This window comes from Rhea americana, unplaced genomic scaffold, assembly GCF_003343005.1.
Source record: "Rhea americana isolate MKP2758 unplaced genomic scaffold, rheAme1 scaffold_28, whole genome shotgun sequence".
Classification (NCBI taxonomy): domain Eukaryota; kingdom Metazoa; phylum Chordata; class Aves; order Rheiformes; family Rheidae; genus Rhea; species Rhea americana.
In genome coordinates, this window is record NW_028186401.1 from 179986 (window position 1) to 203835 (window position 23850).

The following is a 23850-nucleotide window of genomic DNA, read 5'->3' on the forward strand; positions in this document are numbered from 1 at the left end:
CGTGTTGTTGAAGGCTGCAGGTTGTCAGCAGTGGTGCTTCTCTGTGTGTACAGAGTGCGGAATACGATTGTGTGCAGGCCAGTGTGGAGGATCACAGCAGAGTCCTCACACATGCGGCTCCTCGAGCCTCAGGCAGCTCAGGGACCTGTCCCACAGCAGACCTTGATCTCTCTTCCCCACCTCAACCCCTGTGGAACAGCACATGCAACCTGCACCTTGCTGCCTTTCTGTTAGGCCTGTGTCACATAAAGGTAATGAATATACATAGGTGCCAGTTTGCTTTAAGCTGCTTTAAAYGGTCCTTTTTTCCCTTTATGATTCTGAGTGTATTAAATACCTGCCGAAGTGGGGAAGGCAGACCTCAGTTTCCCGAGCTTTTAGAGATTAGCTTTTTATCTATACTTTCTTCCTAGCTTCATTGTGTTTATATACAGGTATCACCAATTAGTTTTAGTAAAGCTGACATTTCTCGGAACATGAGACACTTTGTGCTTTCTTCCTGCTAACAGTTGAAATGACATGTCTGTGCTTCCCTAACTAGATGTTTTGGATATCCACTCTGTCACGGGAATCATCGTRGGAGTCTGCCTGGGACTGCTCTGCATACTCTTCTGCATGTGTGCCAGCTTCCGCAACAGCAAGCAGAGGTAGGTGTCACCTCCCCTTTGCGGGAGGTAAAGGAAGCTGATATGGAAGGAGATGAAATACACTGAGCCTCTTCCCCGTGTTCGCTTGGGCTGTTTGACCTTGCAGTTTAGTGGAAGGCAGTTTGGGACAMAAAATATGACATCAATTAATAAAAAGATTGAGTCTTGGAAGTGCTGACCCACTAAGGAAAATATTTTAATCAGTATAATCAATATAGTCATTTTTCTCATTTACTTTATTTTCCCAATAGTTTCACTTTAATTTGCATTATTAGACTAACATTGTTTTTGTAGAGAGGAAAGAAAAAGAAAGGGGAAAAACTTGTTACCTATGTGTGCTTGCGTAGGCAGTGTTTGACTTATGAGATTGGATAGCTCTGAAGATGTTAGGAAAGAGTTTGTTAATTTCAAATTAGGAAAATGAGGAAAGACTTCAGTCAGTCGAGGGTTGAACTCAGCCCAAAGCCCTCTGCTTTCTCAGGGATCTGAATCCAGCCACAAGTGTTTGGAAGGATAACGACTGGAAATCAGTCTAGTTTTTGAGAAAAGCATTGAGCTGCTCGCAAACCCCAGGACTAGGAAAAAGCAACTTCTAAAGTCTCATCCGAGAGTGGCCCCCAAACCCTCCTTTCCCATTGTTCCTCTCATCTAAAGCAGAGATGACGAGAGTTGGCACAACTCTCGATGGACAGAGATTAGCAAGCAGTGACTCCATCCCTGGGACTTGCGTTGTCTTCTGTCCTTGTGACCTGCTGGCTGTGGTGTCTACCTCCAGTGCCATGCTTTGTGTCCACTCTGGGATTAGTGAAAGGGGGTGGAGAACTGCACCTGGGGAGAGGCTACTGCAATGAGAGCTGCCACAGTAGGATGTGGGTAGAGGATCTCCTTCCTCAGCATTGTCGAGGCTGGAACGTGGTCCCAGGCTCTTCCACAAGGACGGGCTGAGTAGTCCTGAGTGGATTGTTTCTTCTGGCGGTTCCTTGACTGGCGGGGCCGAGGGTTGTGAGGCTCACTGGAGATGCCAACCCTGCCAGCTCTTCCTTGTTTTCCCTCAGGGAGGCCCTGCAAGGCCTGGACTCCCAGGCAGCTGGCAACCACACTTACTACCACCGGGGCAGGCAAGGCATAGCAGCTCCTAGTGCCACCTCAGACTCGCACGAGCTGGAATCCCTCATGTCCCCGCTCTCAGAGGATGCACCTGTGCCCCTGGGGGACATCACAGAGCTGACAGAAGTGCACAGCCTCATCCACACCAGCCTCACTGAGGACACCATCCATGAGAAGAGGAAGGTAATGACCTATGCGCATGGTGACCGAAATCCTGCCCCAGGCAGGAGACTTTGCTTGGTGTGTCACTGCTGGGAAGCCAAGGCCTGGTCCTGTCCTGACTCTGCAAAATGCTGGTAATCTTGGCTGTAGGCTGCTGCTGCACAGCCATGCATTTCCTTCTCTGACTGCAAAATTCAGTCTAGGCTGTCAGACTTACGTTTGGGATCCCTGTACCATTGCCCTCCCCTTTTCATCTGCTGGGGACAGTGACCCTTTGTCCCAAAGCAAGCAGCTACCAAACTTAATTGCTGCAGAAAGTTGAGTTATTCCTGTTGCCATGGCGTAAGAATCGTGTAAGAAAGTGGCTGCCGTCTGGCACAGAGAACTAAACAGCCTGGGAAAGAGCATCTGAAGAAAACAGCCATGTACTGCCTGTTAACTAGTGATCCAGTCTCTGCTCCTACCCTGGCACAGTCCCAGTACTAACAGGGAGTCCTAGAATTATCCATACAGCTATTTCTCCTCATAAAAAGCCTCAAAGCGTTGTGCTGGATTGAGAGGTTGAGCAAGGGAGACCTCCTCCCAGCCAGTTGAGATCCTGTGGAGCTGCAGTAAGGGCACTACCGTATCTTCAGGGCGCTTGGGGGACTGGCCTTGGTGGAGTGTGAGATAGCAATGTACCTGTGCTCCAGACATCAGCTTTGTGGTGGCCAGGATGGGTGTTCTGCTTTCCAGGATACTCGCTTGTTTCAGGTAAAAGGTGCTTTATCCATAAATAGTTTGTTCACCAGAAAACCCTTGGAGATGAAGAAAAGGTGAAACCATTTTTATTTGTGAACTTTATTTTTTGAAGTAGTCTTTCCCTGCCCTGCTTGATTTGCCTGATATTGCATTGTCTTTCACTCCCTGCCTATTTCGTGTCTCAAGCTTGCCTGAAACATTTCATTCCATTAGGGAACCTTTAATTGGCCTAATTTAGTTAATCTGTTTATGTGTCTCTTTGTAACCCAGGGAGAGCATGTAAAGTAATTACGAGGTTCAGTAAAACGAATGCATTGTGAGCACATGGGATTTCATGTTTGCATCGATGATATGCTTGCTTGCTGCTGGTGGGAAGGTGTGTTCAGGTTACCCCACTACCTCCACGGGCACCACAGCCCAGTCCTGACAGGCAGGTCTCCACTGCTAGTGGCGATGCAGGTGCAGCCTTTTGGAAATTTTGCATCTTCTCTGCCTTTTAATAATCCTATGAGCTGACCCTRTTCTCATGGCCATCCCTGACTGCTGGGTCAAATCAGTGCTCAGCTGAAGAAGCCAATTTGCAGCATAGCCAGCCCAGGTGCTCATGTATTAGCATCCAAGCTGCATCCATAGATTTCAGCAGAATGTGGCTGCCTTTCTGGATCTAAGCCAAAGAGCGTGAGGAATTTCCTACAGGCCTTTCTGTTAAATAAGGAACAAATGTTTCCAGTGAGGCTGATATACCCTGCGAAAAGGTTGGGCAGGAGGGACGCTCCCTCCCCTGGGAGGCCTTTCCAGGGGTAGCATATCCAGATCTCTCTTCCAAAGCAGGGCTCTTGTCTTTGTGTCTGTGGAGCGAGGGCTGGAGAGGGCAGCATCAAGACCTGGCTATTCAGGGCTTAGCCTGAGAGCTTGGGGCCCCCAGCGTCCATCRCAGAGGGTAGCAGCAGCAGAGTTATATTCAGAGATCAGCACTTTGACAGAAAGGCAATTCTGGCTGTAGTTTCTCTGCCTCCCTGGGAGCTTTCCAGCCTTGTCCTCAGTTTGGTGCTCAGTAGCCTTGTTCAGGCAAGAGGAGACCCCCACAGAGGGGGCCTGAGCAGGGAATGAGCCTKAGGGGTCTGTGGAGGAGAGGGCATGAGACCAGCTCTGGAAGAAGGGCCAGGCCAGCCCAGCACTGTGAGCACAGTGCTGAGATGCTTACAAGCGTCTGGGCTGGGTGAGGACCACCTGCCTTGCCTTTCCTGTGTGGCAGAAGAGGTAGGACATGGGAGACCAGGGTCAGTGCCATCTGCAGCTGGCTTGCCTGGCCCTGGGCAAGACCGTTCCTCTGCAGCCAATCTCCAGGTGATGGCAGTGAAGATGGCCATCAGGGGAGGGGGGACACTGCTAATTTCCCAGAGTTCACCTCTTAGTTTTTCTCCATAAACCTGTTCTTTTGAGTCTCCTCTTGGCTAATGTCTATATTGACATGATGGAGAAGGATTTTAGTCCATCAGTCTGAGTGGAGGGAGGGGAGAGGCTATTGGGAGTTAAATTCACTGAGGAGTTTTACCAGCAGAGTAAAGGGCTTGTATTTTGCAAGGATCATTCTCCTGGTGGCACACAGCCACCAGGAGAGCAGTGTTGTCACCTGTGCCACCCAGGCGGGACAGGAGAGTGGCTGCTGGGAGCAACAGGCTGTTGTTGCTGGGAGTGGGCACTGGAGGGAGATGTGCTCCCATGCAGGATGCCTGGTGCTCTCGGATGCCCTTTYCCAGCTGGAAGTGCAACCTGCATGGCCTGGAGCCAGAGCCAGCCCTGCTGGCAGGCTCGGTGGGCCGGGCAGGTGGCAGTCCTGCCAACAGGAGCGGCATAGGGTGCCTGCAGGTAGGGTGCACGATGGGAGGTGTCAGAAGATCGCTTAATTACCAGTTCTGGCACTGCTTCACTAAATGACCGTAGCTAAGTCACTAGATATGTTAGTACATGAGTGTCTTCCTCTCTAAAATGCAGATAATGCCAGTGCATACAGGAGGAATCATTTGATGACAGAAATACTGCACTGGCAGTAGATAGTCTGAGTCATTTCCCAACCTAGGTAGAAAGAACCTACAGACTCTGCAAGGCGATGGAAAATGCTGTTTTGCAACAGTTGCATGTTGGCTTGCAATGTCCCATGGAAAAGTGAAATGGCTCTTGGTTTGGGTTTCTGGCTTTGGTTGGTCTTTTCTTTCTTTCTTTCTCTCCACTCCACTGCCCCATCCTCCTCACYCTGATGTGTGTATTCAAGGGTGAAAAGGCTCAGGCCAAAAACATCTTTCGGCTGGAGTTGTCAGGCAGCTGCATGCCCCAGAGTGTGTGATGTGAGTGACCTGGCTGCGTGGTGGGGGAGTTAGTCGGGTCTCACGAGCACAGCTGGACTGACACAGGTACGCCTGCTCCCACGGTAGACGCAGATCAGGCTCGCATGCAGCTCAGGGCGYGCAGCTCCCTTTTCATAGGCAAAATGCTTCTAGCTAAGGCCCAAGTGTGTGTTAGAGTCCCTGCGTTCTCCTGTGCAAATAGCTTCTTCCTGTGGCCATTTCTTCTAGCCTGCCAGAAGCACCCAGCGGACCTGCCAGGAGCCAGCGCCTCCAGGAGCCACCGTGTACCCCACGGTGACCAGCTACCTGTTTTGCCTTCTCTTCTCTCTTCTCATGCTTGAGTGTTGTTGAGGCTGTGAAAACCCATAGCAAGGAATGTGGTAGAGACACAAGAAAGAGCAAATGCTTGTGGAGGGAAATTCCTGTCAAAGGCAGGCTGCCCAGGTACTCCAGCACTTGCAATCCTAGTCAGTAAAAAAAAAAAAAAAAAAGGAGTGAGACGTGTCTCTAGGTTCTCTTATTTAACAGCATATTGTGCACTATAGAGCTCAAAATGTCAGTTGGGCCAAACTCTTGGTCTGCGGCTGCTGCCACGGTTGGGCAGGCTGGTGGAGCTGTGGCGCTGCCAGAGCGGCAGCTGCAAGCCCGCGTGACCTTGCCTGCCTGAAGACTGAAGACCAGTAAGACTGAGGGCAGGAAGTTTCTAACAGCACTAAGAACTGAACCGACTTCTGCAAAGCATCCTAGGGAAAGCCTTCGAGAAGTTCACTTTTCAAGTCACGATCTCCGGCTCCTTTGAATGCAGGATGGTGATTCCTCTTGAGCTGTTACAGATAACACTGGCGGATGGGGAATTGTGCAATGGAGGGGTGTGGTGTTTCTTTCCTGCGTCCCCCTCTCAGTCCGTTGATGGGGGACTGCTTCCTTCATAACACTTCATGTGGCCAAGAACCTTAACATCTCCCTCCTGATCTCTTGACATGGTATGGGAGTAGGTAAATTCCCAGTACTGTGGCTTCAGAAGTAGAAAGAAGGAAAATCCTGTGTCTTGGACTCAGTAATGTCCTGAGATGCTGGGACAATCCTTGTGTTGCTGGACAGCCCACAGGGGATATCTGGCCACCCTGCCTCTGGCTGTAGGAGAGCAAAATCCTACAGCAGCTGAGCCATCAGCATAGGGCCCCTCTGTATGGCTGACAGCTTCAACAGGCAGAAGTGAACCTGGCCATTTAGCRGGCCCTTTTCCTTCCCTCTGTATTTCCCAATGGTCACACACAAGGATTTGTAAATGCATGGACAAGTGATTTTTTTTCTCCTCTTCCTCTCTTCCCCTTCCAGGTGACCCCCAGGCTCTGATGCCCTGAGTAGCACAGGTTATGCATAACGCTGTAATGCACGGGCTCTGGTGATACAGCTCTGTTTCTCCTGACAGATGGACTGAGGATGATAAAATGGCTCTGCTCCAGGCATCTCCTTCTCTGCTGCTTTTGGGCCAAGCAATTTGGCGGATGGGGGCTGGGGGGGAGTGTTCAAAAGCATCTGCTCTCCATGGAAGACCTCAGCTTTTCCCTGAATGAAGCCAAACCCAAGCATTTTGGCTTGGAAACATTTGCTGTTGTGCTTCTTGAGATCTGGAGTCTTGATGGCTTGCTGTCCCGCTCTGTCCCCGGGGCCTCCTCCCCATGGGGACTGCCTTTGCCGTGAAGCGTCCCCGTGACTCAGAGAGGAAAAGCTGCAGTGCCTCAGGGAACTTGGATCTCCCCAGCTGTTTTTCATTTTCTTCATTACTTCATTTTCATTTTCTTGTTGAAATTTGTGTGTGTGGAGAAAAAGTCGCAATATTTTCTCAAAAATATTAGATAAGAGCTGTGCTCCTGTTGACAGCTAGCAGAGAGCCTCCTGTATCTGGTGTGGGAGAGGTCTGCGTTATGTTGTGCCTTGTTTTGAGGCCCAGCTGCTGGCTGGATGCCTGTATGTTAAATGTAGCTTTTATGCTATATGTGGCATCTGAAATGTCCCCAGCCTTGTTTTGCACAAGATTTCAAGCTAGTTTAAATCACCAGCCTTGTAAAACGGGGAAGGTTTCAAGATCAGCGTTTCCTACGTGTTCATTCTTGGTTCGTATATTTGCATGAAATCATTAGTTGTCACTGAGAAGGTAACATGATCTAGGTTCATTTTTACCAGTCAGTCTCTATAAAAAGCTTAAAATTAAAAGGCTTGTTTGCTTTGATAAGGATTTAGCTATAATGGAAACACCTTTTACTGGAAGATGCTTTTATTAGTTTTCATTCTTGTGTTTGCAGTGAACTCAAAAAGGGATCTTTTTTTTCTTCTTTAAATTAAGAAGTTCCTTGCCCTCATTCTTCTATTGTTTAAAAAAAAGAAAAAAAGAAATTCTTGTCTCCTTTAGCCATTCAGTAGTCCCTCTTGAGTAGAAAGAAATAGCATCATTTATTACACTAAGAGATATTGCTTGAGAAAATAGAGCTTTCAGGCACACAAGACCTTCATGTCTCTGGTGAAAACAGACCTAGAGTTAATTGCAGCWGCCCAACCTCAGAGACTAAGCCCAAGAGGAATTTTTTCCCCTAAACATAATGTGCTTGAACAACATGTGGGATATAGGCCATGTTTTGTGGCTGATGGTGGGTTTTTTTTTTTCTTTTTTTTTGTTGTTTGTTGAAAGTTGCAAACTGGTACAAAACAAGTTTGTTCTTCATTGCAGCCAATTTCAGCCAGAGCTGAACAGGCTGTTCCCAGAGTCATCAAAACCTATGTAAACATGGCAGATTGACATTTCCGCTAACAGATGGTCCATTGGGGATTGCAGTAGAGCTGCCTGTTCCTTTCCACGTTTTTTGGTATTCACAAGATGCCTGCAAGAAGGTTTTCAAGTTTGCTTTGTGTGTGTGTGTATGYTTGTGATGCTCAGATCTCTCTGATGGCAAATATGCATGTAAGCATCTATAATAGGACACACACATTTGTGTGCATGTGTGCATGTTTGTGTAGGTTCAACTCTGAAATTTCCAGGCAGTATTTGCTTGGTAACGTATGTTCCTTGGAAAAGGCACACAAGCCATCAGTCAGCGATGTGTCTGCAGAAAGCCTTTCAGATGGCAGCAGAAGCAAATTGAACACGTTCTTTGAGAACTTGCATTTATATATATAGTGATATTCCTTAATGCGAGTCATGTGTGATTGCTCGGTTGCTTTCTTGCTATTAAAATGTTGTTTAATGATTGCCCACCTAGAAAGGGAGCAATTAGGGAATGCTCTTGGCTCAGCATATGTTGTTGAGGATTGCAAAGAGAGGAATGGCAAAGAGGCTATCTCCAGCATCTGCTTCTAAAGTGAATGCTTCGTATCCACATCTYGGTTTGGAAGTCCCAGTTTTGTAGAGCTCTATCACATAAATGAGGCCCTTTACTACTTGTTTTCTTGGGATCTGATCCTGAGGCAGTGGCAAAAGCTTCTGTGACTTCTGCTTGGCGCTGAGAGGTAATGGTGCCCTGCCTCCTGCGAGGCAGTAAGCTTCGTTGGTGCTTGAGGTCAGGGTGGATGGAGAGTGCTCAAGAAAGGCTCAGGCACCCCTTCAGCGCCTATGCATGTGCTTCAGTGTGCCTTCTGCCAGCACCAACAGCATGAGGTAGCATTTGCTTCTTGCTAAATAGCTGACTTTGGAATGCCTGGCTTACATACAACATCTGGTCCTGCCTTTCTACCTAATTTCCAGCCAGATGGGCTGAGGCACAAGGAGGTCAAATGACTCACACAAGGTCGGGCTGATGTCAGAAATCTCCTTGCCATCACCGAYGGACTTGTGCTATAGCCACTGTGGCTGGGATAGATCAGGCCTGTGAAAACAGCAGCCATAAATGCAGGACAGAAACCTGGGCTTTCCCTGCCTGACAGTGAGCAATAGGTGGTTGGTGGGTTTGAATCACACACACACACACACACACACACACGATTTTCTCTTCACTTTAACCTTGCATCCTCCTCTCACTTCTGCCAAGGCTGCATGTAACATCTGTGGAAGATAATTGGCTTATGTCTCCCTTAAATCTGAGCGTGTGTGTGCGTATATTTAGGTATGTGTTTGAGTCTGTAGCCAGGCTGAGCTCAGGTAAATGCAAGACAGCCCAGTAAAATCAAACTCTGAAAGGAAAATACTTTTTTGCCTGTGAACTCATAGTCTGAGCTGTTAAATAATTTTAGCTCTTAAAGGCACACATTTCCCATACACAGAGGTGTGCATTCAACAGTTTATTGCAAGGGGAAGCCAAGAGAACCCAGAACAAATTGTGTTCAGCCCATATAATTTAATTAGATCTACAAACAAGGTAACACTGGTTGCCCAGGGGATTTAAAGCTGGACTAGGAATTGCTTGGTGGTCTGTTTAAAAAAAAAAAAAAAAAAACTCCCCAAATTTTGTGCCTCTGTATTGATGGGGAGTACCAGAGGCTTTTACYCAGGCCCTAGCTTAGAGCAGGAAAACCAGCTGCACTGCGGAGCGAGCGCTTTAGTGTTGTCCTCAACTCCTACTTGAGTGCCTGTGCCAGTACGGGTGAGGGTCCTTCCTGCTGCAGTGTTGCTTGTGCCAAAGCAATATTGTAATCATTCAGCTCCAGAAGATTTCCACCATCCCCGTTCCTTTCCAGATTGGCAGTATTTTTCAGTAGGCTCATGCTGCTTTGGGTTTGTTTGCAGCTTTGCAGGGAGTTGATTTCAGTGGACTTTTAAGTGAGGTTTTATGCCGTAATATACCTCCTGGCCTCAAAATATGTGAATCAGTGGAAAGACCCTCATAAGACCAATTGTGAACTAGCTGGCAACTTACCTACTTGTTCTGCATCAGACCATGTAATGTAGAGCGACAAAGCCTGTTGTCATGGGGCAACTGCCAGTCCATTATAGCAAGCACTTTTATTTTGATGCCATTGCAGATGTGTTTTCTACGTTTCTTCATTTAACTTAGGTCTTCTGACACTGTGTCTAGCACAGCTTCCATTTTCCTTTTTCAAACTGCCTCTTATTTCAGGTGTATGAGGATAAGAATCTGTGTCTGTGATAATTTGGTCTTTTCTCCTCCCTCTTTGCTTCTGCAGTCTTCACGGAATAAATCAGCTAACCAGCCCTGGACTGACAACGTAGCCAGATACGGCGACGCAATCACGAAAGAGCCTCTTTCTGCCGTGAACGGATCACTGAAGCTCCAGTCCAGCTCAGGACAGAAGCTTTTGTTACAAGCTCTGGTTTACGATGCTGTTATGGTGAGTGTCTTTGGTGGTTTACTGCCTTGTGTACTCTGATGCTTTTCTTTGTTTATTGCCCCCTCTCCCTTTCTCCTTTTTGTAGCACAGAAGAAAATATTTTCTTCTCTGAGCTAGTTTCAGTTGGCTGATTACCGGCTTTATTTTTTYCTGGGTACGGCGCTGTATGCCAGCAAGGCTGGCACCATTTGAATAAAAYGGTTGTCCCGCTCCTGACTTGAGCCGGCCTTTGAGGGTTGTGCGGTGCCCTGCGCTCTTTGGTGGTGGCAGTCGGGGCTGGCTAGCTGGGTTGTTGGCGAGGCTTCCTGAGGAACCAGAGCCAGGCACCAGCAGTCCAGTTTGGATCCTCTCTGTGGCCGTGCAGCAAGCAGCCAAATGAGTTAGGAGCTGCTGTGCTCAGCACAGGCTCGTTAAGATCTACAGTGTGCTTGCCTGGAGAAGGAATTGCCTTTTTACCTATAAAAGGAGTCAAAGATCAAGAGTTGATTTAAACTCCTTCTCCAGATAGGGTAGAGCGATTTCCACTGCACTTATCGTCTTTATGTGGGTGCATAGATGGAGAGCAAAGCCCCATCTATGGGAATTCTGATATTTCTATGGGGTTTCTGATATTTCTTCACTGGAATAAATACACACTCCCRTATTTGAGAGAGTTTGTGCAAGGACTATGATGTCTGTGACACAGTTTCACCAAAGCAAACTGATATCCACTCAGATTGACTCAATACCACAAGATTTATCTGGTTATTGCTTTAAGTTCAGCCCTCYTCACCCTACCCCCAACAAATACTTCTAAGTAACCTACCTATAGTTCCTTCCTAGATAGTAGTGTGAAAATCAATTATACGCAGGATGTAATTAATGTTGTAGATAGAGTTAAGACAATGTTTTACGACCCAATTTACARCACAGCTTATCCATCAGAGTTTGTCAACAAAAGGAGAAAAGTGTTAAAATATGTAAATGATATGCAAAGTTGTTTTCAACAGAAAGCACGAATTATACATAGGATATTCCACTTCCATACTTTGAATCGTCTTCTTACTGCTAACAGCCAGCCCAGGATTTGAGCAGTGATTACCTAAAGAGCTCTTTGTGAGCTTCCAAAATAGTATAGCTGTTAAATTATTAAATGATAATCTAATAGAATAACCCACTTGTTAGCAAACTTTCAAGATCAGTAGCCTGGACTCTGCTTAAACACTGCACAGGAGAATTGATTTTTTTTCCTTTGAATTAAAGTGCTAGATTTTTACATCAATTTTTGCAAGCCATGACAAGAGGTGTGTAACAAAACATTTTATGATATGTAGCCAAGATTAAACCAGAAAGGTGAAGGGAGCCCTAGTATCTTAACTGTAGGCCTTTAGCGTGAGTTGTTGCAGAAACATGCCAGATTTTGAGTGCTGCCCACCCACCCTTCAGAAATCTTACCCTTAACATGGAAACGGAGTGGTGATTTTTGCAGATTGTGGTCTTTGACCCCAGTGGGAGAGGCTTGGAGGAACTGCTGCTCCAGCCTGCCAAGAAACCTTGGGCAAATCAATTCAGTCTGTTGCTGTTCTAAATGTGAAATAGGAATAATGATCCCTTAGATGCTTCTGAAGACTTCAGCCTTGAGAATATCAAGRTAGACTTAATAATGGCACATGTACATTCCACCACACTGTAGGATTAAAGAGGAACACATGCTTCAGTGCTTGGTTGTGTTGCAGTCTGTTACCTGACTTTCCCTTCCCCCCCCCCCATCTTGTTTGATAACAGAATGAAGCAAAGAAAAGTCACCCCCCAGCCTGCCTCCATCAAGTGGAAGCAGAGGTCATCGTCCATTCTGATTTTTCAGCCTCTGACAGAGACTATGACTCTCAGCTTCACACACTGGACAGTGAAGAAACGGAAACTGAGGACCAAGAGCCTGAAGAGTTTCCCTCTGGTGATCTGGCTCTTCCCGGCTCTCCCAGCAGCCAGCAGGATGCTGGCCAACTGTTGATGGACTGCAAGRGCAATTCTGAGGTTCAGACCCAGGGTGGACCATTAAGTACTGAGAGAAAGACTAGCAAAACAGAGGCTGTTTGCATTCATGGGCTCACCAATGGCTTCCACAGGCATGAGGAAAATCCACATTCAGTGGAGAGCGGAGATTCAGACTCCATCCAGGAAGGCAGGGGGGACTTGCAGCCAGTCAAGTGCCAATCACTTTCTGTGGCCCCGGAGGATGCCCCTCTGTGTAGTAATTCTGGTTTAACCAGTTCATCCTCAGCATCTGAGAACATGACATATGTCTACAATCATTAAAGCATAAACTAATCTGATTTTGATGATGGGAGAACTAGAAGCACTAATAAAGGCCTGTCCGTATGAGGTACTGCATGCCCTCAATTTACTGAGTCTAGCAGGAGCTAAGAAGGCACAGCATCTCATCAGAACAGGATTTGGACCTGTCAGCTGTACATATTACCTTCAAGAAATCAGTAGGTAGATTGATAAGAGCCCTATCTTCTTCCCACTAAACCTAATGAGTAATTTGGTGTTTGTGGAAGCAGAATTGAGCCATCTGCCAAAGTCTGATGTGAAACCATGGCAAGAACAGAGCCTTCTGCAATAGACTGGTGCAGTCACTTTCCTGTAATCCTTGATGACGACTGGTAAGAGGTCTTTTAATGCTGAAAAGAGGCAGAGTACACTGAGTGATCCTTCTCAACTGTCTCTTTACCCTGTGGAGGGCCTTGGCATTACCTACTGCCTTGCATCACTGGGACGAATTTTTTCAAAGAAGGAGGTGGAAACCAACACAAACAGAAATTCAGTGAGCTGTAACCACCAGCCTTTTCTGTCCTCCCGTGGTTAAAATGATTATCAGGCTCTTTGTACGCTACCACAGTAACTATTACTAGCAGGCTGATGTAGTGGCCTTTTATTACACACTCTACGAGTGCCTCTAACAACTTGTAATATATAGAACCTTCTTCGGTGTCTGGGTCATTTCACCAACCTGGACTTCGTTTTACATAGGTTCTTGTACCTAATATTTTAGGTACACATCTGTCCTTTTAATGTACAACATGTATTTTTTTTCCTTGGARCATCTTTATATTATTTAATTTTATAAAGTGAAGTAGTGTGTGGTATAGAGTAGCATTTTTACTACTTCTTTCTTTTTTTTTTTTCCTCCTTAACAACACAACTACCTCATGTCTGTTGGAGAAAAAAAAGCAGTAGATCTACTCTTTTGTTATAGTCCATTATAGGTTTTAACTTATTCTTGTACTGCCTTTTTCTAAAGAATATGTTTGCACTGGTTGTTGACTATTTTTTAATGAATAGCGCTGCAGATCTGATGTCTCTSTTGCTTTGTTTCTTTGTAAGGTATTGCCGTAGGGCACTTCTACGGCTGCAGAGTTGGGCTGTGTTTCTCTATAGGACTCTGTGCTTTGTAGGAGCTGGCCAAAGGAGAGTATTTCAGCTGGTGGGATGTTGATCAGTCTTTAAGAAGCTTATACTGGTGAAGAGAATAAAGAACCAACAATTGTAAAAGTAACTTGTGATCTCGGGGACATCTGTTCCTTTTTCTGTGCCCAAGYAGGCATGTCTCAGATGATTCCGATTTCCAGGGAGTAGCTCTCAGTCTCCTGAAAGCAGTGAATTAGCTGAAGACTTTGGATGCACAGGTGATAATTTCTAGCGCTTCTGGAAGTCCTGGCCAAAGTGTGTTTATTAAAGAGGAACCACAGAGTTTAAAAATCAAAATCAGATACTAGCTCTTAAAGCAGTAGGATCTGAATTTTATTACAGAGTACACTTAAAAATTATCCAGTTGCTGACAGTTACCACTGCTAACACTGTTTGCTTACTGCTGAAAAGTCTCTCAGCTTGTCTTTCGGTGCTGGGTGAACTTCTTGATACCTTGTCCCTTGCCTGTCTGTATCCTATTCCAGGCTCACAGAGTTTGACTGCAAACACCACAGTTTGGATCGGCTCCTCAGGGGTGACTGGGATCTGTAATTCTGTTCTGTTCATTGGCTATTTGGTAAATGTTCTTCTCTCCTGAGGATTTGGAGATCTGGCTATTTGTTTGAAGAGGGAAACACGTTCAGCRCCCTCTTTTTCTACTGAAATTCCCCAAAGGCTGTGTGGGTGGCTGTGTGCTGATCTGAAAAAGACTCGACTTTTTTTTTGTATTGAAGTCTGGACTGAGATACCAGTGCTTACAGCAGTGAGAACTTGATTCACCAGCAGCCCTATCCCTGCTTCTGTCACGCAGAACCACATCAGGACCTGGCCTGTGTCTGCAACTGAACTGAGGAAGCTCATGTCCTTTCAATCATCCGTCTGACCCTGTTAGCTCCAGCTGTTTGGAAGAAGAGTACCTCCACGCTGTCACGTACCCAGTTCAGACGGATGTCAAACTTTTCACCTTCCACCATCCTTCAGCTCCTCCTCCCAGCATGACACACTGTTCTGGTAAATGGCTGTATTTCCAGTCATCCCACTCGCTCTGTTGCTCCRGCTGGTGTTTGGTACCCACTCTGAGGAGTCTTGGAAAAGCTTTCCATGCTCTGAAAGGCTTTGCAGAGAGGTTTGAAATCAGTGCCTTGTGAGCAAGCTAGGCAGGAGTGGGCACATGTGTGCTAGCAGAGCAAAGAGCTAGAAAGACAAGAGATAGTAACTGGGCAGAGGAAGTGCGTAATTAACCTTCAGAACTCACTGCGACAAGGCTTGGAAACTAACAACTCAGCAGGGTTACAGATAAGACAGCGAAGGCTTATTGCAGGCAATAAGGGCAATTCTCAATTATATGAGAGCGGATGCAACTGCTGAGGTATAACCCTTGCAGCTGGGAGTATCAGCACCTGCTGCAGAGAGTGGGGRGAGTTTTCTGTAGCTGGAGCTTAGTTTGTAGTTACTTTTGGGGAAGAGCCCTTGTCTTCCCCGGTGGCGGAACAGACCCTTCTTCTGTACGAACYGGACTGCCATATCTGACATGCAGAAAGGAAGAAGGACCCTTCTTTGAAAGGGCCATGCTAAGGGAATTCCTGGTGACTTCCTTGCAACTCCAAAAGCAGGTCACCTGCCTTGGTCCCCCATGCAAAATCTGCACGTGTAACAGCGTGCTGAAGGACTGCTTCTTGCATGTTCCTTGGTGATGCAGACAGAGCAGCCTTGACTCAAGAGAGCTCCCTGGACCGAACTTTTTGAACAAATGCATGGGTTGGGAACATGCTAGTGGCCTCTAGGAAATGGTTACAAGATCTTGGGACACATCTTCTCTGAGCATCATCTTGGGACATACTCTGGAAAATAGCTTTTGAAGGCTGAGCACCTCTGCTCCTGGAGGGCAGAACCAGCAGGAGTTTGGCCAGCAGTGGACAGAACTGGGCTGCCGGAGCTCTCCTCCCAGCTCCCCGTCATGCCACTGTACCTGGGGCAGGTCACGTACCAGTTATGAGCTGTCTGCCCCACAAAGGTTTGTGGGGACAGAGGCTTATTTSAGCGGCGGGTTCAAATTGATTTAGGAGTGAGCTACAGCTGCCAGGAGCCCTCAGACCTGCTGCTTTTCCTGCACTGGCTTTAGAGATCCTATAGCYGTTGTAGAGCTGCCTAAAAACTGGGCCTGGCTGTCTGTGAAGCCAAAGCAAGTGGGCACAGTGTGGGCCCGTTCACTTGGATCACGTTAGGCTGATCGTGAAACCCCCAAGTTGGATGCTTTGAGAGCTCGGGGGGGATGCAGTGGAATGCCCACTGTCATCTCTATGCCAGCATCTGGACGTCCAGTGGSAGTGGACTGCTGTGCCAGACCTCAGCTGCACAGGTCAGGGCAGTTCCCTCAGTGCCAAAAGATCTCCGCTGGTGGGGAGCAGCAGAAGTGTCTGAAATCATTCTCTATGTGAGCGTCCACRCAGAACGCTTGATGTCCTCGTTTATCTCAACTGAACCCTAGGTCTCTACTATTTTGAACGTGTTGGACCCTTCCAGTCTCGGCTCGTGGTAAGAAATGAATGGAAGAAGATAGATAACACACGTCTCGTGTGCAAAGTTGAAACAACCAGTGCATATATTTTTTTATCATGAAATAAGTAGCTTAATTTCCCRCAGACACTCAAACTGTTGATACCTTTAATTACACATCATACTTAATATATGTTCCTACACATCAGGCTCCCTTTTCCCTTTTCTTCCTTTCAGTAACACTAAAGATTATTGCTGTTCAGCTTTTTGCTGGTGTATGTTGTTTTACGTTGTTAAAATGTCAGATTTGTCTCACTGGCATAATTTCGTAGTATTAATGTTACCATTTGGCTACACAACTGTATATTTCCCATGCTGCTGTGAAAGTCAGAATTCTAATTTTTTATTTCTTCTAAYTTCCTGTTACATGAAACATATGACTGAACTAAAAGTATCTTTTCAACTTTTTTTGATTTCTTATTTAACAGACAGTAAAGTTCTGGTTTAAATAGTTCAAGTGAGATAATTTATAACCTAGGTTTTGAGAATTGTGTTGSATTACTAGCTAATAATTCTGAGATCAGTCCGTGAAATATGCTCTGTAAGGAAACAACCATTTTAATAGAACTCTGTATGTTTTTGATCTCAATAGAAATAGATCTTTTGAAGGGATCATTGTGTCTTTTCTAATCAATACCCTTGTTAGAAAAGAGTTGTTTAGTCCAGCAGAAATCTGCCATTTAGTTCTGTTATCATAGTCCCTTGCTAATACTTTAAATTCCATTTAWTTTTTACACAATGCATAAGGAAGTGTAACCAGAACTTGATCTTGTTTTAAGATTGTGTCTGTATTTGGTTCCATGCTGTACTTAATTATAACTTACTTTCTTCAGAGACTGTTCTTACTCCACAAATATTCTTTAGTGTTAAAGTGTAAGAAGACATTGTCCTTATATTCCTTAATTAATGGATTATTAATAAAATATTTTTTAAAATGGTGACATTTTTCTCGTGATTCAGTCTGTCACAGCTCATATTCCAAGAGAAAGTTTTGTCCTGGAAGGCTGATTCTGTACCAGCGCTTGGAGCGGCTGGACCTGGGAAATAAGCTGTTAGACGGTGGGCTGCACCCGCCCTTCCAAAACAGGTGAGAGGGCGGAAGACGTGGGTCTGCTAGAGACAAGGCTGCGACGGGTCGCCGCAGGCTAGGCCAGCCTGGCTAGGACTGCGCCTCGTGGCGCGAGGGGATCTGCAATCGCGTTTCCTAACGCTTCAAATCCAGCGTGGTGCTTATCAGAATAATTCACTTTGGGATGGATCTGAACAGCACCCGGCAGCTGACAGACCCGCGGCGGCACAGTGGGTAACTCCAAGACCTGAGTGTATTACAAGGAGAGATGATTGCTTGGTTCTCATTTCTTCTCTACAAACCTGCACCTACTTGATGCTGGACATTGCACATTCTTCTGAGCTAGCCGGTGCCTATCGCTGCGGGGGAGAGGGTGGACCCAGATGCACCGTAACCCATGTCTGGTCTGTAACTGGAGAACTGGTAACTGCAGTGTAACCACCGCAGCCAGACGCCCACCTGGTGGGCAGCAGTGCTGGGAGCTCGACTGGGGATTCATGCTGGTGCCAGCTCAGAACCTGAGCTCGTAACCGTGAAGGGAGGAGTGTGGGATGCGGGATGTCGGTAGACGCCTGGTTCCAGAGAGGGAGCTCTTCTGGGATTGTAGGCATGGGCAGAGATGAGGTTCATTAGGCATCACTTGATGCTGGCTCATTTCTCAGTTGTGGAATTGTTGCCTGTAAGAAAAATAAGAAATAATTGACCAATTTTGTACTTTATCTTGCTAGGGAGTTTGATGTGAAAAATAAGAAGCATCATCTAGCGGCTGAATGGTGAGACTTCTCTTGGGACAGTGTGCTGGGCTAAACACTCGGTGGCTTGCATCCAGCTAGATTGGCAAGAGGATGTCTGGCAGTGCTTGAGGACACACTATTAACCTCCCATGCATCTCCCTTTCTTCCTAGGTTGCAGTCTCTACTGGAGTAGATAGTTTCCATTATTGCTTTATGCTGCCAGGACTACGGGGTCATAAAAATCTCATTTTATCTGCATTATAGAGGTAATAAATCTGCACTTAGCATAGCGTTCTTTCTTTGATAGTGGTTACAGGGAACTCTGTCAGACTGTGCAACTCTGATGAGTCTTTCTCTTAGCGCCAGGTAGCCCCACAAATGAGCAAGGAAGGAGTTGGGGGCAGAAGGGGCACTCTGCAAGTCCCGCTCTCACTTCGCGGTGTGAGAGCAGAGATGCCAGCAGGAGGCTGCTGAGAGGGGACGCAGCAGGGTGGCTGGGAATGGGGAAATACGCGGACTAAGAGAGCAGAGGGACGGACGCGGCAGTTGGAAGAGGGCCGGGACTGCGGAGGAGCAAAGATAAGAATGAGGCATTTGTTTGCGTTTCCTTCTCTTCCCAGCCTTTATCACCCCTGGGCGCTATGCTGCAATGCAGCTGGCAGTATTACAACAGGCTTCAGTYGACTGTAGTGTTGGGTGTTAGACAGCTCACTGGTGCCCGGTGCAGCGTGCCCAGCTCGGCTCTCGGGGAAGCGACGCGGCGCGAGTGCATGGGGAGTGACGCAGCGAGGTCTGGCTGGGGAAGCGCGCTCGGCAAACCAGGGYTGGCTGCGGTGCACGGAAAACCTGGGTTGCATCCAGGCGGGCCTTGAATATCTCCAGAGAAGGAGACTCCACAACCTCTCTGGGCAACCTGGTCCAGTGCTCCGTCACTCTCACAGGGAAGAAATTCCCCCACACGTTCAGGTGGAACTTCCTGTGCTTCAATTTCTGCCCATTGCCTCTTGTCCTGTCCCATGGACAACTGAAAAGAGTTTGGCCCCATCCCCTTGACACCCTCCCTTCAGGTACTTGTACACACTGATCAGATCCCCCCTCAGTCTTCCCTTCCCCAGGCTGAAGAGGCCCAGCTCTCGCAGCCGTTCCTCACAGGGCAGATGCTCCAGCCCTCTGATCATCTTCGTAGCCCTATGCTGGACACTCTCCAGTAGCACTATGTCTCTCTTGTAGTGGGGAGCCCAGAACTGGACACAGTACTCGAGATGAGGCCTCCCCAGGGCTGAGCAGAGGGGCAGGATCACCTCCCTTGACCTGCTGGCAACACTCTCCCTAATGCACCCCAGAAGACCATTGACCTTCTTGGCCACAAGGGCACGTTGCTGGCTCATGGTCAGCTTGTCATGCACCAGCACTCCCAGGTCCTTCTCTGCAGAGCTGCTCTCCAGCAGGTCAGCCCCCAGCTTGTACTGGTGCCTAGGATTATCTTTCCCTAGGTGCAGGACCCTGCACTTGCCCTTGTTGAACCTCATGAGGTTCCTCTCYGCCCAGCTCTCCAGCCTGTCCAGGAGGAAAGGTGCTGTAAGATGCGAGTTTAAAWCACCTTTGTTTTGCTGCAACGTTTAGCCAAACCTGCAGGCACAGCCCCAGAGAAGCTGGGAGGTGGGCTGAGTGGTCACAGCACCATCCTGCCCCCGGACGCTGCCGCCCTGTGRGGTCTAGGGGCCCTGTTGGCCCTTTCCTGGTTCCTGTGTGGTTACTGGTGCCCAACACAGTTTCCATTCTGCACTGGATGCTGCCCTGCAAGTAACCAATGTGCAACTGTACTAGCAGTTGTAAAGCCTCTCCCAGGCTCTCCAAACAAGGTGCCCSCACCTTCCCCTGCATATTACGGCTGTGGCTGGGGACAGGGGAGGTCTGTCCAAGGACAGACAGCAAAGCCTTGTCCTTACCCCTTTGCAGTGACCAGAACTGCCCCAGTGTGCTCATTGCCCGAGCCCTCTAACACCCCTCAGGAGTATCTAGGCTGCACAGAGCAGCTTTGAACGTTTAACTTTGTTGGTTTTCTCTTGCTTTCAAGGGCATTTGAATCCAGAGCAGCTGCTCATGTGCTGGCACTAGGACTCTTGCTCCGACACTCTCACCTGGCCCAGGAGGAGCTTGAACATGCGTTTGGTAACTGCTTGCCCAAAGCCCAGCTGTGCATCTCGGATTTCAGGCAGATCTGGGTAATTGTTTCCCACATGCTTCTGCACAGAGTCAGTTCATTGCTTCAGGTGGTGGCTGGCACGGGAGCAGCCAAGCTTTAAGAGAGGAGAAAATGCCAGAGGGGCTGTCAGGTAGCTGCTAGGAGGAGATTCATCTGAGCTTTCAAGTTACCTCATTTGCAACTGTGGTTGTGCTCCCGGGTTTCTCTGAGGCATTATTAGTGCTGACTCCACSTGCTCATTTCCCTGTTGGCAAAACTGCTGGATCATTGGCACAGTTGTTTGCAATTAGTGGAAAACATGTAGCTAACTCCTCCTCAGCCAAGTAACTAAGTACCAGGAGGGATTCCCTGGGTGTGAGCACGGTGAGGACTGGTGGCCCCTGCCATTGCAGAGTTGCACCTGTATCGTCGTTACGCAGCCAGGACTGGTCCCAGCTGTGGCCCAAGAGCAAACAGCAAAGGGTYTCTGCTGGGGAAAGAGGCTTCCACTTCACTGCCTGGCCAGCTTTGAGCTTGGCCCCTCAAGGTGGGCACCTCAGCATTTTAGGGCTGGTGTCTTTGAATCCACAGAGGTCCTCTGTGCTTTAATTCCTCTTCTTTGAGGGCACTTGTTGGCCATCTGGCTAATGTCCCATCTTCTGTGAGGGCTTCTGGAGATGCAGCCAAATTCCTCCACAAAGGTTATACAAAACAGCTGTGCAAGCAGCTGCAGGGAAGGTGATGGGGGYTGCAGTGTTGGGAATGGCTCTTCTGGGGGGGGCACTGAGGTCCCCTCAGCACCTCTTCCTCAGCCCATTGGCATGGGCTGCTTTGGGATTTCTCTACTCCCTGTAGCTCAGTGACCACTAAACAGATGCTAAAAAAAGGTGTTACGTACATAAGTGCAAAGCTCCCAGGCTCTTAGCAGATAGGGAAACCACAATTATACATAGAATAATAAATGGAGTGAATTCAGACAGGTTAATCTCCCATCTCATTCCCTGAAACGAGTAATGGTGTCTTGGGGACCTGAGTTCTCAATTAATTGGTGTAAATCAGGAGCACTATTGGAGCTGGAGGAAATTCACTGTGCAAGGGGAGACCTCTGTGGTCTGCTCTCACGGATGATAAAGTTATTGGGAGGGAGAACAGAGGGATGGAGCCTGCGCCRCTCTGCAGGGAAGGGCTTGGAGCCTGGGACAGCCTGGGTATCGCCACTCTTGCAAAACTGCTGTTTTCTGTAAAGCTTCTGGTTTTTYGCTCGTGGTGTGACAAGCGAATTCCCGCTTCCAATATAGGGCAACTTTTTCAAGCCTCCGCGATGAGCACAGAAAATGGCAGTGCTTCAGATTCCTGTCCTAAACTGGCTCTAAGCAGAGACCCAAACCTGTATTTTTTTCCAAAAATCCCACGCCTTTTCTTGTGAAYCCCATTGTTCGGCAGGACCAAACTTGCAATTTTTGAAGGTGCCACCAGCAATGTCACTGGTATTTTTTTGCAAGATGTGGGCTGAACTGGATGGTGCCCTAGACATGTAGCTACCTACCCCTGTTTCTGGTTCCTGTCATTGCCACTCTGGCTGTTGTCTTTGCACAAGACTAAAAGCATCCAAAATTTCTGTTTGGTCCTTCCAGGGGGAAAGTAGCCCTGCAAAACACAGTGCTTCACTTCCCTAGCCTTCRCTTCTTGCAATTATTAATTTCCACAAGGCTTCCTTGCGGCTGACTGGGCTCGGGAGCCCACTTGCCACCCTGGAATCTTTTCTGGGAGTTTCCACGTGCCTGCAGTGGCTGTGAGCATTACRGAAATGCACATGGGGCCCCACAAGGTTAGCGAGAGCCAGGGATACGGCTAGGGAACGGGAGCAAAGAGGTTGTGCCGAAAGGTCAGGAACAGCACAGACGTTCAGATGTTACCAAGAGGTCGATGGAGCCTGTTCAGCCCAGAGCAAATTCTTCCCTGCTGAAAGTAACCTCTTACAACCCAGCCCTCTGCTAAATGAGCAAACCCTTAATGTAGAGCAGATGTAGTGAAGTCTTCTTTACTTGCTGACCCAAACGCGTTCAGGCTATGCACCATCCAGGAAAGCCGCCCACTGCTCGTCTGCACAAAGCATTTTGCCCACATCACTAGTCAACGTTACAGGGTTTAGTAACGTGGCCCATCAAGCTATTTTTACTCTTGAAAAGAGAAATGAGTCAGGGTGTACTTCTTTYCCCTCCCTCCTCCCCTGCGAACAAACAACGCARAAGACTCTGAGCCGGCATTAAAGAGGGAGCGATGCGTTTCGCTGCTGCGGGGCTGGTTGTGGAGGGCGGCGCAGCGCGGCTGGAGGGCAGTAGAGCAGCGCGGCGGCGGGTTAGTTGAACGTAGGTGTTCAAAGATGAGCTGGTTGCTCCAGATCTCTGCCCGGCCACCTTAGTCGCCTGCTAGGGTGGACGCGGACCGCGCCGTGCAGGGCCCTGCCTCCATCTACTGTTCTTCACGCCCATCCGCTCGGCCTTTCCAGAGGCGCGATTCCCACATGGTCACGGCTCGCTCTCCCTCTGCAATTCCTCCTSCTTGCTTTCCGGAGAGGCCCATAACCTGCTGGGATGCTCCACCACCGCAGCCAGTGGTTTTGTCCTCAAAAAGTCTGAAAACTAAACGTTCGGAGAAACTAGCAGGAAGAACGTTGCAAAGTCRTTTGGTTCCATCGCTCTTCTCTCTCTCTCTGTTGTGGTTTGGTTTGTTTTAACGTGTGGATTTAGGGTCCCGAGCTGGAAGGGCTGAGGAAACGCCACCGGCCCTGGCACGCAGCGCGCGCGGAACCGCCRTGCCGTCCTCACCGCCACCTGCGGACCGGGGAACCGTTCGTGACCCGTYGCGGGCTTCCTCGCGGGTCGGGGGACCCCAGTGAGACCTCCAGAAAAGCTGCCTCCTCCAGAACCCCTGGAGGAGTTTAAAAGCCACGCTCGGGCCTGCGCTCGTGGGGCGAGACAGCTCCATCCCAGCTCCGCCATCGTGCCAGGTCCCAGCTCCGCCATCCCACCACAGCTCCGCCATCCCACCCTGCCCCAGCTCCACCATCCCACCCTGTCCCAGCTCCGCCATCCCACCCTGTCCCCACTCCATCATCCCGCCAGGCCCCGGCTCCGCCATCCCACCACAGCTCCGCCACCCCGCCAGGCCCCAGCTCCGCCATCGCGCCAGGTCCCAGCTCTGCCATCCCACCCCAGCTCCACCATCCCACCCTGTCCCCACTCCATCATCCCGCCAGGCCCTGGTTCTGCCATCCCACCCCAGCTCTGCCATCGTGCCAGGTCCCAGCTCCGCTATCCCAACACAGCTCCACCATTCCTACCCGGCTCTGCCATCCCACCAGGCCCAGGCTCCACCACCCTGTCCCAGCTCCGCCATCGCGCCAGGTCCCAGCTCCACCATCCCACCCCAGCTCCACCATCCCACCCTGTCCCCACTCCATCATCCCACCAGGCCCTGGCTCCGCCATCCCACCACAGCTCCGCCATCCCACCCTGTCCCCACTCCATCATCCCACCAGGCCCCGGCTCCGCCATCCCACCACAGCTCCGCC

At 48.6% G+C, this 23850-nt stretch overlaps 1 protein-coding gene across 2 annotated transcripts in view; it reads left to right on the forward strand.

Moving 5' to 3' along the window:
• The window catches only part of IGDCC4 (immunoglobulin superfamily DCC subclass member 4), a 106970-nt gene extending 90302 nt beyond the window's left edge, over nucleotides 1-16668 (forward strand). For both annotated transcript variants that reach the window (XM_085308582.1, XM_085308583.1), the window contains exons 17-20: nucleotides 542-647; nucleotides 1703-1937; nucleotides 10118-10282; nucleotides 12047-16668. In XM_085308582.1, the coding sequence (XP_085164708.1) occupies nucleotides 542-647; nucleotides 1703-1937; nucleotides 10118-10282; nucleotides 12047-12577 (1037 nt within the window). In that variant the 3' untranslated portion in view covers nucleotides 12578-16668. The remainder of the gene's footprint in view (nucleotides 1-541; nucleotides 648-1702; nucleotides 1938-10117; nucleotides 10283-12046) is intronic.
• Nucleotides 16669-23850: the final 7182 nt, after the last annotated feature.